At 41.3% G+C, this 16,124-nt stretch overlaps 1 protein-coding gene across 1 annotated transcript in view; it reads left to right on the forward strand.

The window, feature by feature from the left end:
• Positions 1–314: 314 nt before the first annotated feature.
• LOC110931372 (transmembrane 9 superfamily member 8) overlaps positions 315–16,124 on the forward strand; it is a 37,830-nt gene continuing 22,020 nt past the window's right edge. The window contains exons 1-4 of the mRNA XM_035987905.1: positions 315–389; positions 946–1,110; positions 3,419–3,528; positions 3,629–3,713. Of these exons, the coding sequence (XP_035843798.1) occupies positions 955–1,110; positions 3,419–3,528; positions 3,629–3,713 (351 nt within the window). The 5' untranslated portion in view covers positions 315–389; positions 946–954. The remainder of the gene's footprint in view (positions 390–945; positions 1,111–3,418; positions 3,529–3,628; positions 3,714–16,124) is intronic.

Here is a 16,124-nt window from a genome sequence, read left to right on the forward strand (position 1 = left end):
ACTTGTTTTAATTGTATTTAAATATTTAATTGTATTTAAATATTTAATTGCTTAACTAACAATGCGTATTGACAATATGAACAAACTGTCGATAACAACATAAACAAAAAGATCCAACGGCTATAACAAGGGTTTTCACCCTCTTCTGCTTTGTGATCTCCGTTTTTGTGCAGGCCAAAACTATGAACTAAAGATGGAGACAATTTGAATGTTCATTTATAGCGAAAACTCGTGACGGATCTTAATTCTCAACATTGAAACTTTGAGCTTAGCTACCTATGGCTGAACGTTCGCGATTACTTTCCTCGTTATCCATCTTCGTTTTTCTTCTGTTATTCATCAATGGACACTCTTTTGGAATTGGTGTCTCTCCACATAACTTCTACAAGGCAAGAACAACAACTCATACATTTACACGGACGTAATTTGGTCGCTAAATCTTTGTGCAAAGTGGCCGTTTATTGTGACCAAAATGGCTTTACGACCAGTTTTTGCAAAATGAATGATCTGGTTTGGTAAATTTGATACTGGTACCAGTACTCGATACCATTTGCTAATCCCCTTGATGATGTTAGTGTTCATTGTATTCACAAATTTAATATATAGGTAAATCAAAAATTTCAATATATAGGTAATACTGTTTATTGTCATCAAAATTTAATATATAGGTAAATTTCTATATTTGTGACTGAAATTGTGACCGGTTTGCTTGCGACAAAGCTAGCGACCGGTAATGGCTGCGACCTTTCATTATTTTACTTTATTTGTATTTTGGAAGAAACTAAACGAGGTTGATTGTGACTAACCGTAGTCGTCGACCACAAATTAGCGACGGATTACAACAAAAGTTATTTCGGTCAAAACTTCTGCGACAAGTATTTACTTGACGACTATATGTCTATATGTGTGTATCTTTGATTTCCTGCAATTAACATGACTGATCAGGGGGAAATTATGGAGGTAAAAGCAAGCAAATTGGCTTCTACAAAAACTAACGTCGCTAATTCTTACTACTCTGTTCCGTATTGTCGCCCTTATAAAATAGTCGAAACCGCCCAGAATCTCGGCGACATTCTAAGTGGCGGTGGCATACAAAATACCCTTTATAAGGTAATAGCTTTACCCTTATTAATTTACTGATTTACCCTCTTAATGATTCAGACCTTTTACAATTTATTGGTTCAGCACTTAATGGTTCAGACTGTTTGTTTCACAAGCAAATGTCTGATTGATTCAGACATTTGCCTCTGAATGGTTAATCATTATACAGAGTCTGAATGGTTAAGACCTCTAATCTGAATTGGTCAGACATTTGCCTTTGAACGGTTAAGCATTATACAGGCTCTTAATGGTTGAGACCTCTTACTAGTTCAGCACTTAATGGTTCAGACCTTTTACTGATTCAGCACTTAATCATTCAGATGTTGTCAAACAGCCCCTTACTCTTTTTGTGAAAAACAAATAATAAAACAAAACACGAACTATCTATCGTTTCAGAACAAGTATTATGTTGAGAACCGTATAAAACACCTGTACGTGGTGTATTGGTCACTTGGTGGAAAGAAAAAGTTAGTGGGGTGGGCGGTTATGTAACCATCTAACGTTTTTATGTGGTTTTCGCAGTTCTCAACATAAATATTAATTCACATCTAAACTATTTTATGAGTTAACTGTCAAAATGATCCATGAGGTTTTGTCACTTTTACCACTTTAGTTTAAAACTTAAACCTTTTGAATCTGGGTTCTTATTGGTTTAAATTTGTTGTCATTTTCATCGAAAAACAAAATCTGATCAGATTTTGTAGTTAGCATCTAGCATTTTTGTCTTTTTCCTTAATGAAGGGCAAAACGATCTTTTAACTTTTTATTATAAAATTTTGCCTTTTATTAAAACGGAGGAAAAAGACAAAAAAAAACTGAAGATTAACTGAAAAATCTGACAAAATTTTGATTTCGGATGAAAATGGCAAAAAAATTAAAACCACAGCGACCAAAATTTAAAAGATTTGAGTTTTGTACTAAAGTGATAAAAATGACCAAACCTCAGGGGCCATTTTGGCAGTTTAGGATATAAAATAAGAAGTATAAGAAGTGGAAAGGTAATTTTTTTCCACAAGAGGAAAAGAATATGCACATACAAGTCACATGCTACCCCTCCCCCTCCCCTATTTTTTAAACGTCCGAAACTTTTTTATACATCATTTGTTTTAAAAAAAAATATTATACCATAAAATCGAGCGTCTTTTTATCTTTAATATGAGTACCATATTGTTATTTTTTTCAAAAAAAATTGAAAACCCAGTTGCGTATTATACAATGGACATGACGTAAAACACAATGTAAAGTAGATCAAAAAACACAATCAATGACAATAGATAAAGACACAATTCACAACAGATTAAAACACAATAACCATAACATATAACACAGTGGCCATAACGTGTAACACAATAAATGTCAAACTACATAAAAGACACAATTGATGGCAATAGATAAAAGACACAATTGATAACAACACATAAAACACACAATGGAAAGCAGATTAAAACACAATGAACAACAAACTAAAAACAAAATACACAACAAACTAAACACAATGAACAAGAAATTAAAACACAATGGACAACATAATAAAATACAATGAATAACTAATTAAACACAATGACCAGAACCAATAACACAATGTATAGAAAACCCAGATATAACAGCATCTTTATTGTGTCATATATTGTGTTATAGGTTCTTATAAAATCGCAATGGGTAGAACCCAAATTAACATTGTGTTATAGATTTTGATAATAACACAATGTATAAAAAACCTAGTAAAAAGTAATGACCAAACCCAGTTAAAAGACACAATAACCAGAATCTTTAACACAATGCAAAAAAAAACCAATAAAAATGAAAATTTTTATTTTATTTTTATTGACAATATGATACTCATATTATAGATAAAAAACGTTCGTTGTTATGGTAAAATAAAAAAAAGTCGTATGCAAAAGTTATGGACGTTTGAAATTGATAGGGGGTTGGCATGTGTCTTGCATGTGGGTAGAGAAAATCCATAAATGTAGGATTCCCTTTATGCCCTTCCATTATTTCTTTTCCCTAAAATTAATTTCAACCCTCCAAATCTAATATTAATGGACTATACTTCTTTTTACCCTTCTTATTTATATTATCTTTTGTATTTGATCCTAATTCATCATTTTATTTATAAACATTTGAATTTACGTCAAGATAGATCATAGATCTCAATGTCATAACATTAGTATGTATGACACTTTGAACTCGACTAAGTAGATCAACAGACACAAAGAATAAAATTGTATTTAACTTTACATTTAAATTAAATGGACCAATTAATAGTTGACAAGATGACATGTTGTGTAGTGTCTTACGAAATCTTCCATTGCAGTTTCGAATGAGAGCTACGACCGTGTGCAACTTCGTTTGTCGCATAACACTAAACGAGAAAACCGCTAAAGAATTCAAGCAGAAGATCGATGACGAATATCGAGTCAACATGTGACACATAGAAATAGAACATATATTTTAGAGCACTTAATTTCAATATCAATAGTTAATATTCTTGATTGTGTTGTTAATTGGGAATGATGTTGGACAGGATATTGGACGATTTACCTTTGGTAACAAAGACGAACCATGACTCCCCGCACCTATATCAGCTCGGATATCTTGTTGGTCACAAAGTACGTTTTGCAAATGTAAGTTTGTATTAACTATCCAACTAGTTTTGTTAAACCATGATAAAACCAGGTGCATCACAAAAACCCACGATGTTAGATCATCTTCATACTCAGTAAATCCCACTAATAGTAAGCTAAGGTAGGGTCTGAGGAGGGTAAGATGTAGACAGTCTTACCTCTACCCTGTAGGAATAGAGAGGCGGCTTCCAGTGAGACCCCTGGCTCGATAGTTGTTTTGCACCAAGACTTGGACATAAGACACATAACACTCAGCAACTAAGACAAAGGCCAATTAGTACATGTATTTCTTGTCTCTTGGCTATCGACGCCACCACATGATACATGATTAACCATCCCCCTCTTTTAACGTTATTTTCATGAAATTAGTAAATTAACGTTAAAATTAGTGTACTTTCACTTTTGTCCATTCTTGTAAAGTTGCTAGGTGTTCCTTAGTTGGATTCGGTGTTGGCGGTAATTTCCGACTCATCACAAGTCGGTGATGGGAAAAGGGTGACAAAGGAGTGAGGGACCAAATTAACAAGTAGGTTAAATTGGTTAAGTTTCCTAATTACATTAGAATTATATTTGGTAAATCTCTTGGTCCCCGAGTTAATGTTATTTAGTAATGTCTTGGTAACCAAGTTAGGGTAAGCCTATGTAAACCAAGGAAGGGTTAGACATTATTAAGAGTCAAGAGAAAATATACTGAGTTATGTTTTATGATTTATTGTAATCAAGTTTTTTGAGTTATATTTTCTTGGTTATAATTGTCACACCCCAACCGATGGCGGAATCATCGGGGCGCGGCACTAGGCGAATCAGATTGCTCAAGAGAATCCATAACAACTATATTGCAATAATATTCATTACATTTCTCATCCCATACTAACAAACAATACAATCACATCAGTTATCACATATTTCTTGTCCTCTCGAACAATTCAAATCCGACAACCTAGATTTTTAGGTGAGTTTCTAGACTTCCTAGCTTGATTTAATGTAGACTTCGACTAAACCTGCAACATACGTTAAAACATTGTCAATACAAAAGTATTGGCGAGTATACAGGTTTGATATGTAATAGTAAAATAGATTAAAAGTGCTGCGAATTTCCACATGCATAAACGTAATACACGACATATATACTCACAAAACTGATACTACCAGCTAAGTCCTTGATGCTCGACTCTTCGATGGCATAACTAGACCCCGTCGGGCGAAATAGTACTATACTAGTCGTGGTGGGACGTCACGAGTATAAGTCCTAGCATACATGCAACTAGCATCACGTATATCTATGCAAACAGTTATTCGCAAGTGATAAATTGTCCAATTGAATCATTCTTTTGATAAGTTCGATTTATAAGGAACGTATGCTACACCCAAAATTCGATAAAAGGGGTCAAGTATACTCACAGTGCGTCTTTGGCAAGTAAACACAACTTGGTTTGGATTGATCGGGAGTGCGTCTGAGTTATCCTGGTTTACAGATTGTTGAGTGATGATTAACGCGTTAAATCGTGCCGAGAGAACCAATAATTGGAACGGACATTGAAGTTTGGGTTCGTTCGGTTGATTGGACATACTGGCCGATCGGTTGGCATACTGGCCGATCAGTTGGCATGCTAGCCGATCGGTTGGCATGTTGTCTGATCGGTTAGCATGTTGTTCGATCGATTTTCGCATGTTTTTCGGTGGTTTAGGTCGAGACGTTACTGTGACGTGCTGAACAATTGAAATCCCATCAATTCCGACCTGTTCTAACGGCCGGGAATCACCCCGTTCCATCAGGACTTGCCGTTCTTGACGGTTTTCCTTTGTTTAACCCGTAGTTGGTCATCTCTTCGGTAGGGATCAGATCCTTGATCAACACGACACTAAGAATGAGTAGAAGGTTAGTCTAAGCGCTGGTTCTACCGTTTTTATGTATAGATCTGATGTGAAAACCTTGATTATCCTTAGGAAATCCCTGGGTTCTGAGTTGTTCTTGGTGGAATGAGGCCAACACTTGAAGTTCATAAGAATTTCGTGATGACATCACTCCGAACATCTCAAATCCATGGCTTCTTGATTAGAAAACACTGATTTAGACGAGATTTATGTAAAAATCGTATGGAAACCATTCGGATCTGAGTTGTTCTTCGTGGGATGACATCACCTTTGAGGAACTCCATGGTGACATCACCCTAGAACACTCCAAATCCGCTGATTTCATGGTTAAAAGTTGAGATTTGAAAGGTAGAAAGGTGAAGAAATGCATATAGATCAAGAAAGTACAAGATTTGAGGTAGAAACTTACAAGAATCGCGAGAAATCGAGAGATAAAGGGGTTGGAACCTCTGGTCGAGCAGCAACAGTGACAACAAGTGTGTTGGAGGTGAATGAGGGGTATTTATAGGCAAGGAGGAAGGAAGGGAGGGCAGGCTGGCCTGTCCTGTCCGATAGGCTGGCCTGTCCTGTCCGATAGGTTGGCCTGTTCGATAGGCTGGCCTGTTCGATAGGCTGGCCTGTCCTGTTCGATAGGCTGGCCTGTTCGATAGGTTGGCCTGTCCTGTCCGATAGGCTGGCCTATTCGATAGGCTGGCCTGTCCTGTCCGATAGGCTAGCCTGTCCTGTCCGATAAGCTGGCCTGTTCGATAGGCTGGCCTGTTCGATAGGCTAGCCTGTTCGATAGGCTGGCCTGTCCTGTCCGATAGGTTGGCCTGTTTGATAGGCTGGCATGTTCGATAGGCTGGCCTGTTCTGTTCGATAGACTGGCCTGTCCTGTTCGATAGGCTGGCCTGTTTGATAGGCTGGCCTGTCCTGTCCGATAGGCTAGCCTGTCCTTTCGATAGGCTGGCCTGTCCTGTCCGATAGGCTGGCCTGTCCTGTCCGATAGGCTGGCCTCTCCTGTCGTTCGGCTGGCCTGTCCGATCGGTTGGCCCAGCCGTTCGGCTGGCCCGTCCGATCGGTTGGCCCAGCCGTTCGGCTGGCCCATCCATACGGAGGCCTTTCGATCCTCGTTTTTGGTGCGTTGCGATAGTTTGGGTCACATTTCCATATATTTATATTATTATTTATTTATTTATTATAATTAATCACAAAAAAGGGTCGTATATACGTATCTATATAACCAATATTCGGTGCCATGATCGAGTTACGCGTGCCTTCGAGTGTGCTCTTCGATGTGATGTGCCACAATGATTATCGGGGTACTACTTGCTCTTATTGCCATCATCGTCATGACGGCCGGAGGCATGGTACTCACCCAATAGTCGTTGTTAGCGTTGGTTGTTTACGTTTTGACACTTCATGGTTATCGAGGAGGGTAGATTAAGCCCCCACCCAACATCATCGTGAGTGTTATAATTTACGAAAATAGGTTTGTATTAGCGATAGAATATGCGTAATCATTCGATTATACTTCGATTAGTGATATATCTGATATAGTTACATTATGATCTGCATCTCTGGTGCTAGGCGTAACGAGTGTATCGAGCAGTAACAACGCATGAAAGTGCGGGTTGTTACAGTATCCCCTGCTTTAGGAAATTTCGTCCCGAAATTAATCTAATAGTAGGGTCGTAAGAGTTGATGCGATTGAGAGTAGAGATTAATAGCGTCTAGATAGCGAGCGATCGACTAAGATTCGATGAGCGAGAGCGGTGAGATGATACAATTCGGACAACCAAAAGTGATAACACACACAGAAGCGACTCCATAACGTTTTAAACTTACTGACGCGGCGCTAACTGCATTGATGTTCCCATTAGTGCTAAGGGAAGGGTTTTCGTTGGTCTGATAACAGATTTTGGGTTACACATTTTAAAAGAATTCGGCGGCAAAATAAGTTTTAAGAAAGCTTTCCTACTACGTGGGTTCGAGCTGAAACTCGATTGTCGAACCCTCGTTCTCGGGAAGATTCCTTTCTGTCACTGCAAAAGTTTTTAAGAAAAACTGGACTTATGAAACTTCCATTGGGCACGGAGCTAAACTGATTCGATGTTTTCTCCATGTTGTAAGGAAATTTCACTTGTCCAACGGTTTTAATAAAATTTTTATAAAAATTGGTTTTCTTTAATAATATGGAAAAATAATTTACATCGGGCCCCACGTGGCACTTTCCCACAAAAGTTTGTTAATATGATTAAAACACTTATATATAGGAAGTATCAGTGGCGTATCCACCATGTTTCACCCATATTACCTCTGTTTCGTGAGGCGGTGTCACGCGTGCCGATAAGACACAGATAGAATTTCGATTCTTCGGTCCAAGCGATAAGATGTTAGACCGAGTCTTGAATTGAAGCGAATTGGATGCTGACAAAGCGTTGATAGCGAGTGCGAGTAGTTCGAAACATTGATATAGTATGCTGGGTTAGTCGATGATTGATAAGCGATGCCGAATGACGCGATTCTTGATTCGATTAATGCGATTTCGATTTGATTTCACACAAAAACCTACATGGCATGTTTCCACGAGGGTTGCTAATACGGCAAACGTCACGTTTCCCATATTAGTTTCATCTCGTGAAGCGATGTCATGTATCCTAATGCTACACAACCTGCGATGACCTCCAAGCGATGCTTGAACATCGATAAGCAATAGACCCTGATAGATAACAAGTGACGATTGTTGTGAGCGAGCGATATGCGATTCGATTGAGTTGAATACACCACAAACAGTAACTAATGGTAGCCCGCATGGCCTTTTCTCACGAAGGTCTGCTAATAGGGTTGAAACACCACCATGTTTCGACTCCATTAGTTTTTGTCTCGTAAAACGAGGTCATGCGTGCTAACCTAACACTGACAACACGAGTATTGATGAGTGATAGCGATACGCGATAAGAGTGCCGAGTTGATGAAATAGGTGCGAAATGCGTTAAAGTGGAAGGCGGCGAGTGATTTCCGATATTCGTCTAGCGACCCACAATAAGCGATCCATACCAAATGATAGAGGTTCACACAATATCCAATAACCAGCGTTAGAGATTGCGAGATAAACACATGATGCGATTGCGATTTCGAGCCATATATCGAATGATTTTGATTGCGAGATAGATCTAGCAAAACTGCGATTGGGTTGAGTTCTAGACTTACGACCAGTCTTGCGTTGCTCCAATTGCTCTTCGGGGTGAACTTACCTAAGTCCATCGATGTGGCAATTGTGTTGCGTACGCAGACTTACGAGAAGTCTCGCAGTGATGCGATTTAGTTTTGTTACGCCTTGTGATCGATTGTAGTGTGTCGAAAATAACCATTATAATATAATAGGTCTAATAACGTCCAACTCCACATGGCACCTTCTTCACGAAGCTTCGGTAGTATGGTAAACCACACCTTGCGTTACCCCTACTACTTATGCCCCGTGCTTGGGTGTCACACTTTGTTGACATGGCCAAGACCCTTGACCATGCTTTTAAATGTTATGGCACCATTAGAATTTCACTACGATCTCCTTGCACTGACCAGAATAATCCCGTGTGCACCCGCGATTAGTTGTTCCTTGCACGTCTATCGTACCTCGTTCTAAGAGTGTTGTAAGGATAAAATACGTTATATAGTACATAGTGCTAGCGTTTAGATGGTGCTCAAGTATAAGAGAAATAGAATCCACATGCGACGATAGATGAAATAAGTCCTCACATAAAAGAAAAGCAATAGCGATAACCCGTATTATTACATCATTAGGAACGAAATGACGCTGCTGTGGAGGACTTTTGCGGAGACTGCGGTTGTTGCTGACTTCCTTCAAAGTTACGGTCCTGCGCGGCAGTGCGACGTATGATGACCATACCAGTTGCAATTTGTGCAATAGTGACAATTTGCTTCTAGCGAGTGATGATACGTGCATGTGAAACACAGGGGATGAGGCCCATTGTAAGCACGTTTCGGTTGCACTGGGACTGCTCGGAGAGGTTCGGGTTGCGGCAGTCCAGTTGTTGAAGAGTCTGGGCTCACGGTCTTTCGTTTGCGGGTAGGTGGAGCTTCCTGAGTTGATGCAGTGTCGTTGTCGGATTCGTCTGCTGATTTGACGGAGACATTATCAGAGCAATCCTTAGAAGAACTTTCAGAGGAGCTGTCAGATGAACCATCGACCGATTCTCCAGAGGAATCGTCGGATGAGTTGATGATGATTGCTTGATTAGCTTGTTTAACAGGCTTCTTGGAGAAGGACCTGTCCAAGACTCGTTTGCTGTTGATTTCTGCAGCTAGACGGTAGGCTTCTTCGATGGTAGCAGGTCTTGCAGCTTCGATAAAATCACCCACACTCTCAGGTAAGCCGCGGATGTACTTCGTGATGGCTTTCCTTGAAGTGTCAACTTGACTTGGGCAGATTACACTAAGCTGTTTGAACTTTGCTGTATAGCCCGCATTGTCACCTTCGGTTTGCTTGATTTCCCAAAATTCGTTTTCCAGTTTCTGGACTTCGTGAGGAGGACAATATTCTTCCTTCATGAGTTCCTTCAGCTCGTCCCATGAGAGGGCGTAAGCCGCGGAGATCCCACGTTTGTTGCGTTCGGCGGTCCACCAGTCGAGTGCTCGTGATTGGAATACCCCGGTAGCACAGGTAGTACAGAAATTATCGGGACACCCACTTTGTCGAAGGGTGACTTCGATAGAATCGAACCACTGGAGCAGCTGGGTCACACCTCCTTCACCTGTGAATTCCATCGGGTCACAGGCTTTGAAGTGTTTGTAGAGGAAAGTAGATTTCGGCTCTTTCGTCTTGGAGTCCTTCGCGGCTCGAGCGTTGCCGAGAGAGTGTACTTGCGCGACAATTCGAGGAATGAGCTTGACCACTTCCTTGGTCACGAGAGAGGCAATCCTCTTATCGGCGCGTCGTTTGGCTCTTCTCCTAGCTATTTGTCTCGAGATAGAGTTGTTGGAAGGCATCTAGACACAGAGAGAGATTTGGAATGAGATTCGATCATAATGATTTCGAGTTTACGATGCGATTGAGTGCGATCGAAACTTGTAACGTGCGATGTATATATATAGACTTCACATAGGAGTCGCATAGGAGACACGAAACTTCCTAGACTCTCACATCACAATTTGGTTGTACGTAGATATAGTTAGTTGTAGTTTATACTTACACACATATATTATGGCTTAGAATGCGCGAGGACGCGTTGAGAGAGAGAGAGAATGCGAGAGAAATCGAGTAATTTAGACATTAGTTTCGTTGCGAATATTCGGTCTTTGTTTTGAATTGTGATGGCTGTGCGAGTTGTGTGTTTTGTAAAACAGAGCGAAAATTTGATAATCGAAATTAAACACATAAACGTAACTAAGTTCATCAAATCGTAAAAATCTGGCGTGTCATAGGCTTATTAACATACTCGGAGTGCCTCGGGTGTTTAGGCGTCGACTACCCAACGTAACCCAATCACACCCAACGAATTCGCGCACGCACGTTGACTTTGGAGACTTATGCTTCCACTGGGACGCAGCTCATGGCATTCGTCCTCCTAGTCATCGCGTGGCTCGAGTCATTGTGATGGTCGAGTCCCTGGTAAGAGCTTTTGAAAAATATTTTAGGGAGTGGAACGGTTCATTAAGGTACGGGTTTCACCCCTGACTTAACAGTTTCGTTCCCAATTTGTGGTTATGCTTATCGAATGAATCCGAGAGCTCCACTAGAATTTCGAAATGGAGGCTTTCGTCAAGGTATGGATGTCACTCCTAACTCAACGAAAGATTCTCATGCTAGAATAATGCGCTGAGTGAGCAATCCTATCGAGAGTTACTGGTTTTCACACCTGGTCTCGATTGGATCGCTCGGTTGTGAGATGCGAGTATTTTCGAAAACATGTGCATTATGTCCACCTTAGGAAAGGCTAAGTAGTATTCCAGCCTTAGGAAAGGCTTCTTCGTGTGAAGTTGTAGTATGCGGGGTTCACACGAAGCTGTAGACTTAGCAATTTCGATCGAAAGCATCAGGTAGGCGCAATACAAACCCAACCGGGTTCGTACGAGTCAGCCTGTGGGTGCTTAGACTATAGACTAGGTCAATTTCTAAGACATCGACCCGGACTAGGTCGAGTCTTGCCTAATTCCCTATAGTTATGGCTCTGATACCAATCTGTCACACCCCAACCGATGGCGGAATCATCGGGGCGCGGCACTAGGCGAATCAGATTGCTCAAGAGAATCCATAACAACTATATTGCAATAATATTCATTACATTTGCAATCCCATACTAACAAACAATACAATCACATCAGTTATCACAAATTTCTTGTCCTCTCGAACAATTCAAATCCGACAACCTAGATTTTTAGGTGAGTTTCTAGACTTCCTAGCTTGATTTGATGTAGACTTCGACTAAACCTGCAACATACGTTAAAACATTGTCAATACAAAAGTATTGGCGAGTATACAGGTTTAATATGTAATAGTAAAATAGATTAAAAGTGCTGCGAGTTTCCACATGCATAAACGTAATACACGACATATATACTCACAAAACTGATACTACCAGCTAAGTCCTCGATGCTCGACTCTTCGATGGCATAACTAGACCCCGTCGGGCGAAATAGTACCATACTAGTCGTGGTGGGACGTCACGAGTATAAGTCCTAGCATACATGCAACTAGCATCACGTATATCTATGCAAACAGTTATTCACAAGTGATAAATTGTCCAATTGAATCATTCGTTTGATAAGTTCGATTTATAAGGAACGTATGTTACACCCAAAATTCGATAAAAGGGGTCAAGTATACTCACAATGCGTCTTTGGCAAGTAAACACAACTTGGTTTGGATTGATCGGGAGTGCGTCTGAGTTATCCTGGTTTACAGATTGTTGAGTGATGATTAACGCGTTAAATCGTGCCGAGAGAACCAATAATTGGAACGGACATTGAAGTTTGGGTTCGTTCGGTTGATTGGACATACTGGCCGATCGGTTGGCATACTGGCCGATCAGTTGGCATACTGGCCGATCGGTTGGCATGCTAGCCGATCGGTTGGCATGCTGTCCGATCGGTTAGCATGCTGTTCGATCGATTTTCGCATGTTTTTCGGTGGTTTAGGTCGAGACGTTACTGTGACGTGCTGAACAACTGAAATCCCATCAATTCCGACCTGTTCTAACGGCCGGGAATCACCCCGTTCCATCAGGACGTGCCGTTCTTGACGGTTTTCCTTTGTTTAACCCGTAGTTGGTCGTCTCTTCGGTAGGGATCAGATCCTTGATTAACACGACACTAACAATGAGTAGAAGGTTAGTCTAAGCGCTGGTTCTACCGTTTTTATGTATAGATCTGATGTGAAAACCTTGATTATCCTTAGGAAATCCCTGGGTTCTGAGTTGTTCTTGGCGGAATGAGGCCAACACTTGAAGTTCATAAGAATTTCGTGATGACATCACTCCGAACATCTCAAATCCATGGCTTCTTGATTAGAAAACATTGATTTAGACGAGATTTATGTAAAAATCGTATGGAAACCATTCGGATCTGAGTTGTTCTTCGTGAGATGACATCACCTTTGAGGAACTCCATGGTGACATCACCCTAGAACACTCCAAATCCGCTGATTTCATGGTTAAAAGTTGAGATTTGAAAGGTAGAAAGGTGAAGAAATGCATATAGATCAAGAAAGTACAAGATTTGAGGTAGAAACTTTCAAGAATCGCGAGAAATCGAGAGATAAAGGGGTTGGAACCTCTGGTCGAGCAGCAACAGTGACAACAAGTGTGTTGGAGGTGAATGAGGGGTATTTATAGGCAAGAAGGAAGGAAGGGAGGGCAGGCTGGCCTGTCCTGTCCGATAGGCTGGCCTGTCCTGTCCGATAGGTTGGCCTGTTCGATAGGCTGGCCTGTCCTGTTCGATAGGCTGGCCTGTTCGATAGGCTGGCATGTCCTGTCCGATAGGCTGGCCTGTTCGATAGGCTGGCCTGTTCGATAGGCTGGCCTGTCCTGTCCGATAGGCTGTCCTATTCGATAGGCTGGCCTGTTCGATAGGCTGGCCTGTTCGATAGGCTGGCCTGTCCTGTCCGATAGGCTAGCCTGTCCTGTCCGATAGGCTGGCCTGTTCGATAGGCTGGCCTGTTCGATAGGCTGGCCTGTTCGATAGGCTGGCCTGTCCTGTCCGATAGGCTGGCCTGTCCTGTTCGATAGGCTGGCCTCTCCTGTCGTTCGGCTGGCCTATCCGATCGGTTGGCCCAGCCGTTCGGCTGGCCCGTCCGATCGGTTGGCCCAGCCGTTCGGCTGGCCCATCCATACGGAGGCCTTTCGATCCTCTTTTTTGGTGCGTTGCGATAGTTTGGGTCACATTTCCATATATTTATATTATTATTTATTTATTTATTATAATTAATCACAAAAAAGGGTCGTATATACGTATCTATATAACCAATATTCGGTGCCATGATCGAGTTACGCGTGCCTTCGAGTGCGCTCTTCGATGTGATGTGCCACAATGATTATCGGGGTACTACATGCTCTTATTGCCATCATCGTCATGACGGCTGGAGGCATGGTACTCACCCGATAGTCCTTGTTAGCGTTGGTTGTTTACGTTTTGACACTTCACGGTTATCGAGGAGGGTAGATTAAGCCCTCACCCAACATCATCGTGAGTGTTATAATTTACGAAAATAGGTTTGTAATAGCGATAGAATATGCGTAATTATTCGATTATACTTCGATTAGTGATATATCTGATATAGTTACATTATGATCTGCATCTCTGGCGCTAGGCGTAACGAGTGTATCGAGCAGTAACAACGCATGAAAGTGCGGGTTGTTACAATAATAAAAGTCCTTGGAGAGTTACTCCATTCGTGTTTGTACTCTTCGGTTTGATTGTCGATTGGGACTTGAATTGGTATCAGAGCCAGGTTCAATCATCAATATCAAACTAGTAACCGGATTCTTAATCGTAGGCTAAGGAGTTACGAGTCGGTGATTGGATTGCAAGATTCTATCCACTAAGCGGAGCTATCGTTTTCAGCAATAAGAAGCAATCGGAGTTCACACGGAATTGCGATAGTGGATATCGGAAACGAGGATCGGGATTTCCGATCAATAATCCATACCGCAGAAGTGGCGAGTCAGTCGGACCGGCAAGACAACAGCGGTTTGGTGGGTATGGAACAGAGGCACATAACAAGTTGTCTTTGATCAACTCGAAAATCAAGAAAGTAAAACGAAGGTTGTTGACTTTTGTTGTGGTTCTCGATATTCTAGGGGTGTAAACAAGCCCAGAGGCTCGAGAGCTACTCGTGATCCGCTCGGTTAAAAGCTCAAACGAATCGAGCCTTAACGAGCCCGAGCCCGAGCCCGGGATCGAGCCTGAAATATAGCTCGTTTAGTTATCAAGCCCGAGCTCGAGCTTGAACTACAAAGTTCGTTTAGGCTCGCGAGCCCAAACGAGCCTAAACAAAAGTCTTAGTTTTTTATATATATAATATAATAATGATGATGATAACATTGGTGAGCCGAGCTCAAGCCGAGCTTTGGCTCGCTTAATCGCTATTGAAACGAGCTCGGGCCAAGTCGAGCCAAGCTCGAGTTTTGGCTTTTACTCGCGAGCCGAGCTCGATCTCAGAGAAGTAGGCTCGAACTGAGCCGAGCTCGAGCTCGAGCTTCATAAAAACATAACGAGCCGAGCTCGAGCCTAGTCGGGTTCAGGCTCGGCTCGGCTCAGCTCGGCTCGTTTACAAACGTGAAATAAAAACAAAGTTGTGTTTTTTATTAAACAAAAAGTAGGGTTATTTTGTTTTTCTTGGTACATTATTAAAGATCAAAGAAAAAAAGTTTGTTTTTCAGGATTCGTTTTATCCGACTTAGTAAGTGGGTTTATTTCAGGATTCGTTTTATCCGGCTTTTTAAGAGGTATTCGTGACCGAGTTTTTGCGAGCAAACGCGTTTGGTTCTGAAAAGTTATCTAGGAATCAATGACGGACGGGAACAGACCACCACCGGTTGTGGTTAAGGATCAGAGTACCACAACTTTACAATGTCCAATGTTAACCGAAACAAATTACAACATCTGGGCGATTCGTATCAAGACAGTATTAAAGGTTCATGGAATACAGCAAGCTTTAGAACCAGGTGAAGAAGAGATAGAAGCCAAAAAGGATGACATGGTAGTTGCACTTCTACTTCAGGCAATACCCGAAGAGATCGTGTTTCAAGTAGCTCAGTTTCAGTCTGCAAATGAAATCTGGGAAGCGTTGAAGACACGGTATGTTGGGGTTGAACGGGTTCGAGAGGCAAGATTGAGCAATTGGAAAATGATGTTCGAATATTTAAAGATGAAAGAAACAGAGACGATTGATTCTTTCGCAGTGAGGATTAGTCAGTTGGTTACCAAAGCAGCCAGTGTGGGAACCATCTACGAAAACAAAAAGCTAACCAAAAAGTTATTAGGCTCTATTCCAGCAAAGTATGTTCCAATTGTAGCTTCAAT

The sequence above is a fragment of the Helianthus annuus genome, chromosome 3 (assembly GCF_002127325.2).
Source record: "Helianthus annuus cultivar XRQ/B chromosome 3, HanXRQr2.0-SUNRISE, whole genome shotgun sequence".
NCBI lineage: Eukaryota > Viridiplantae > Streptophyta > Magnoliopsida > Asterales > Asteraceae > Helianthus > Helianthus annuus.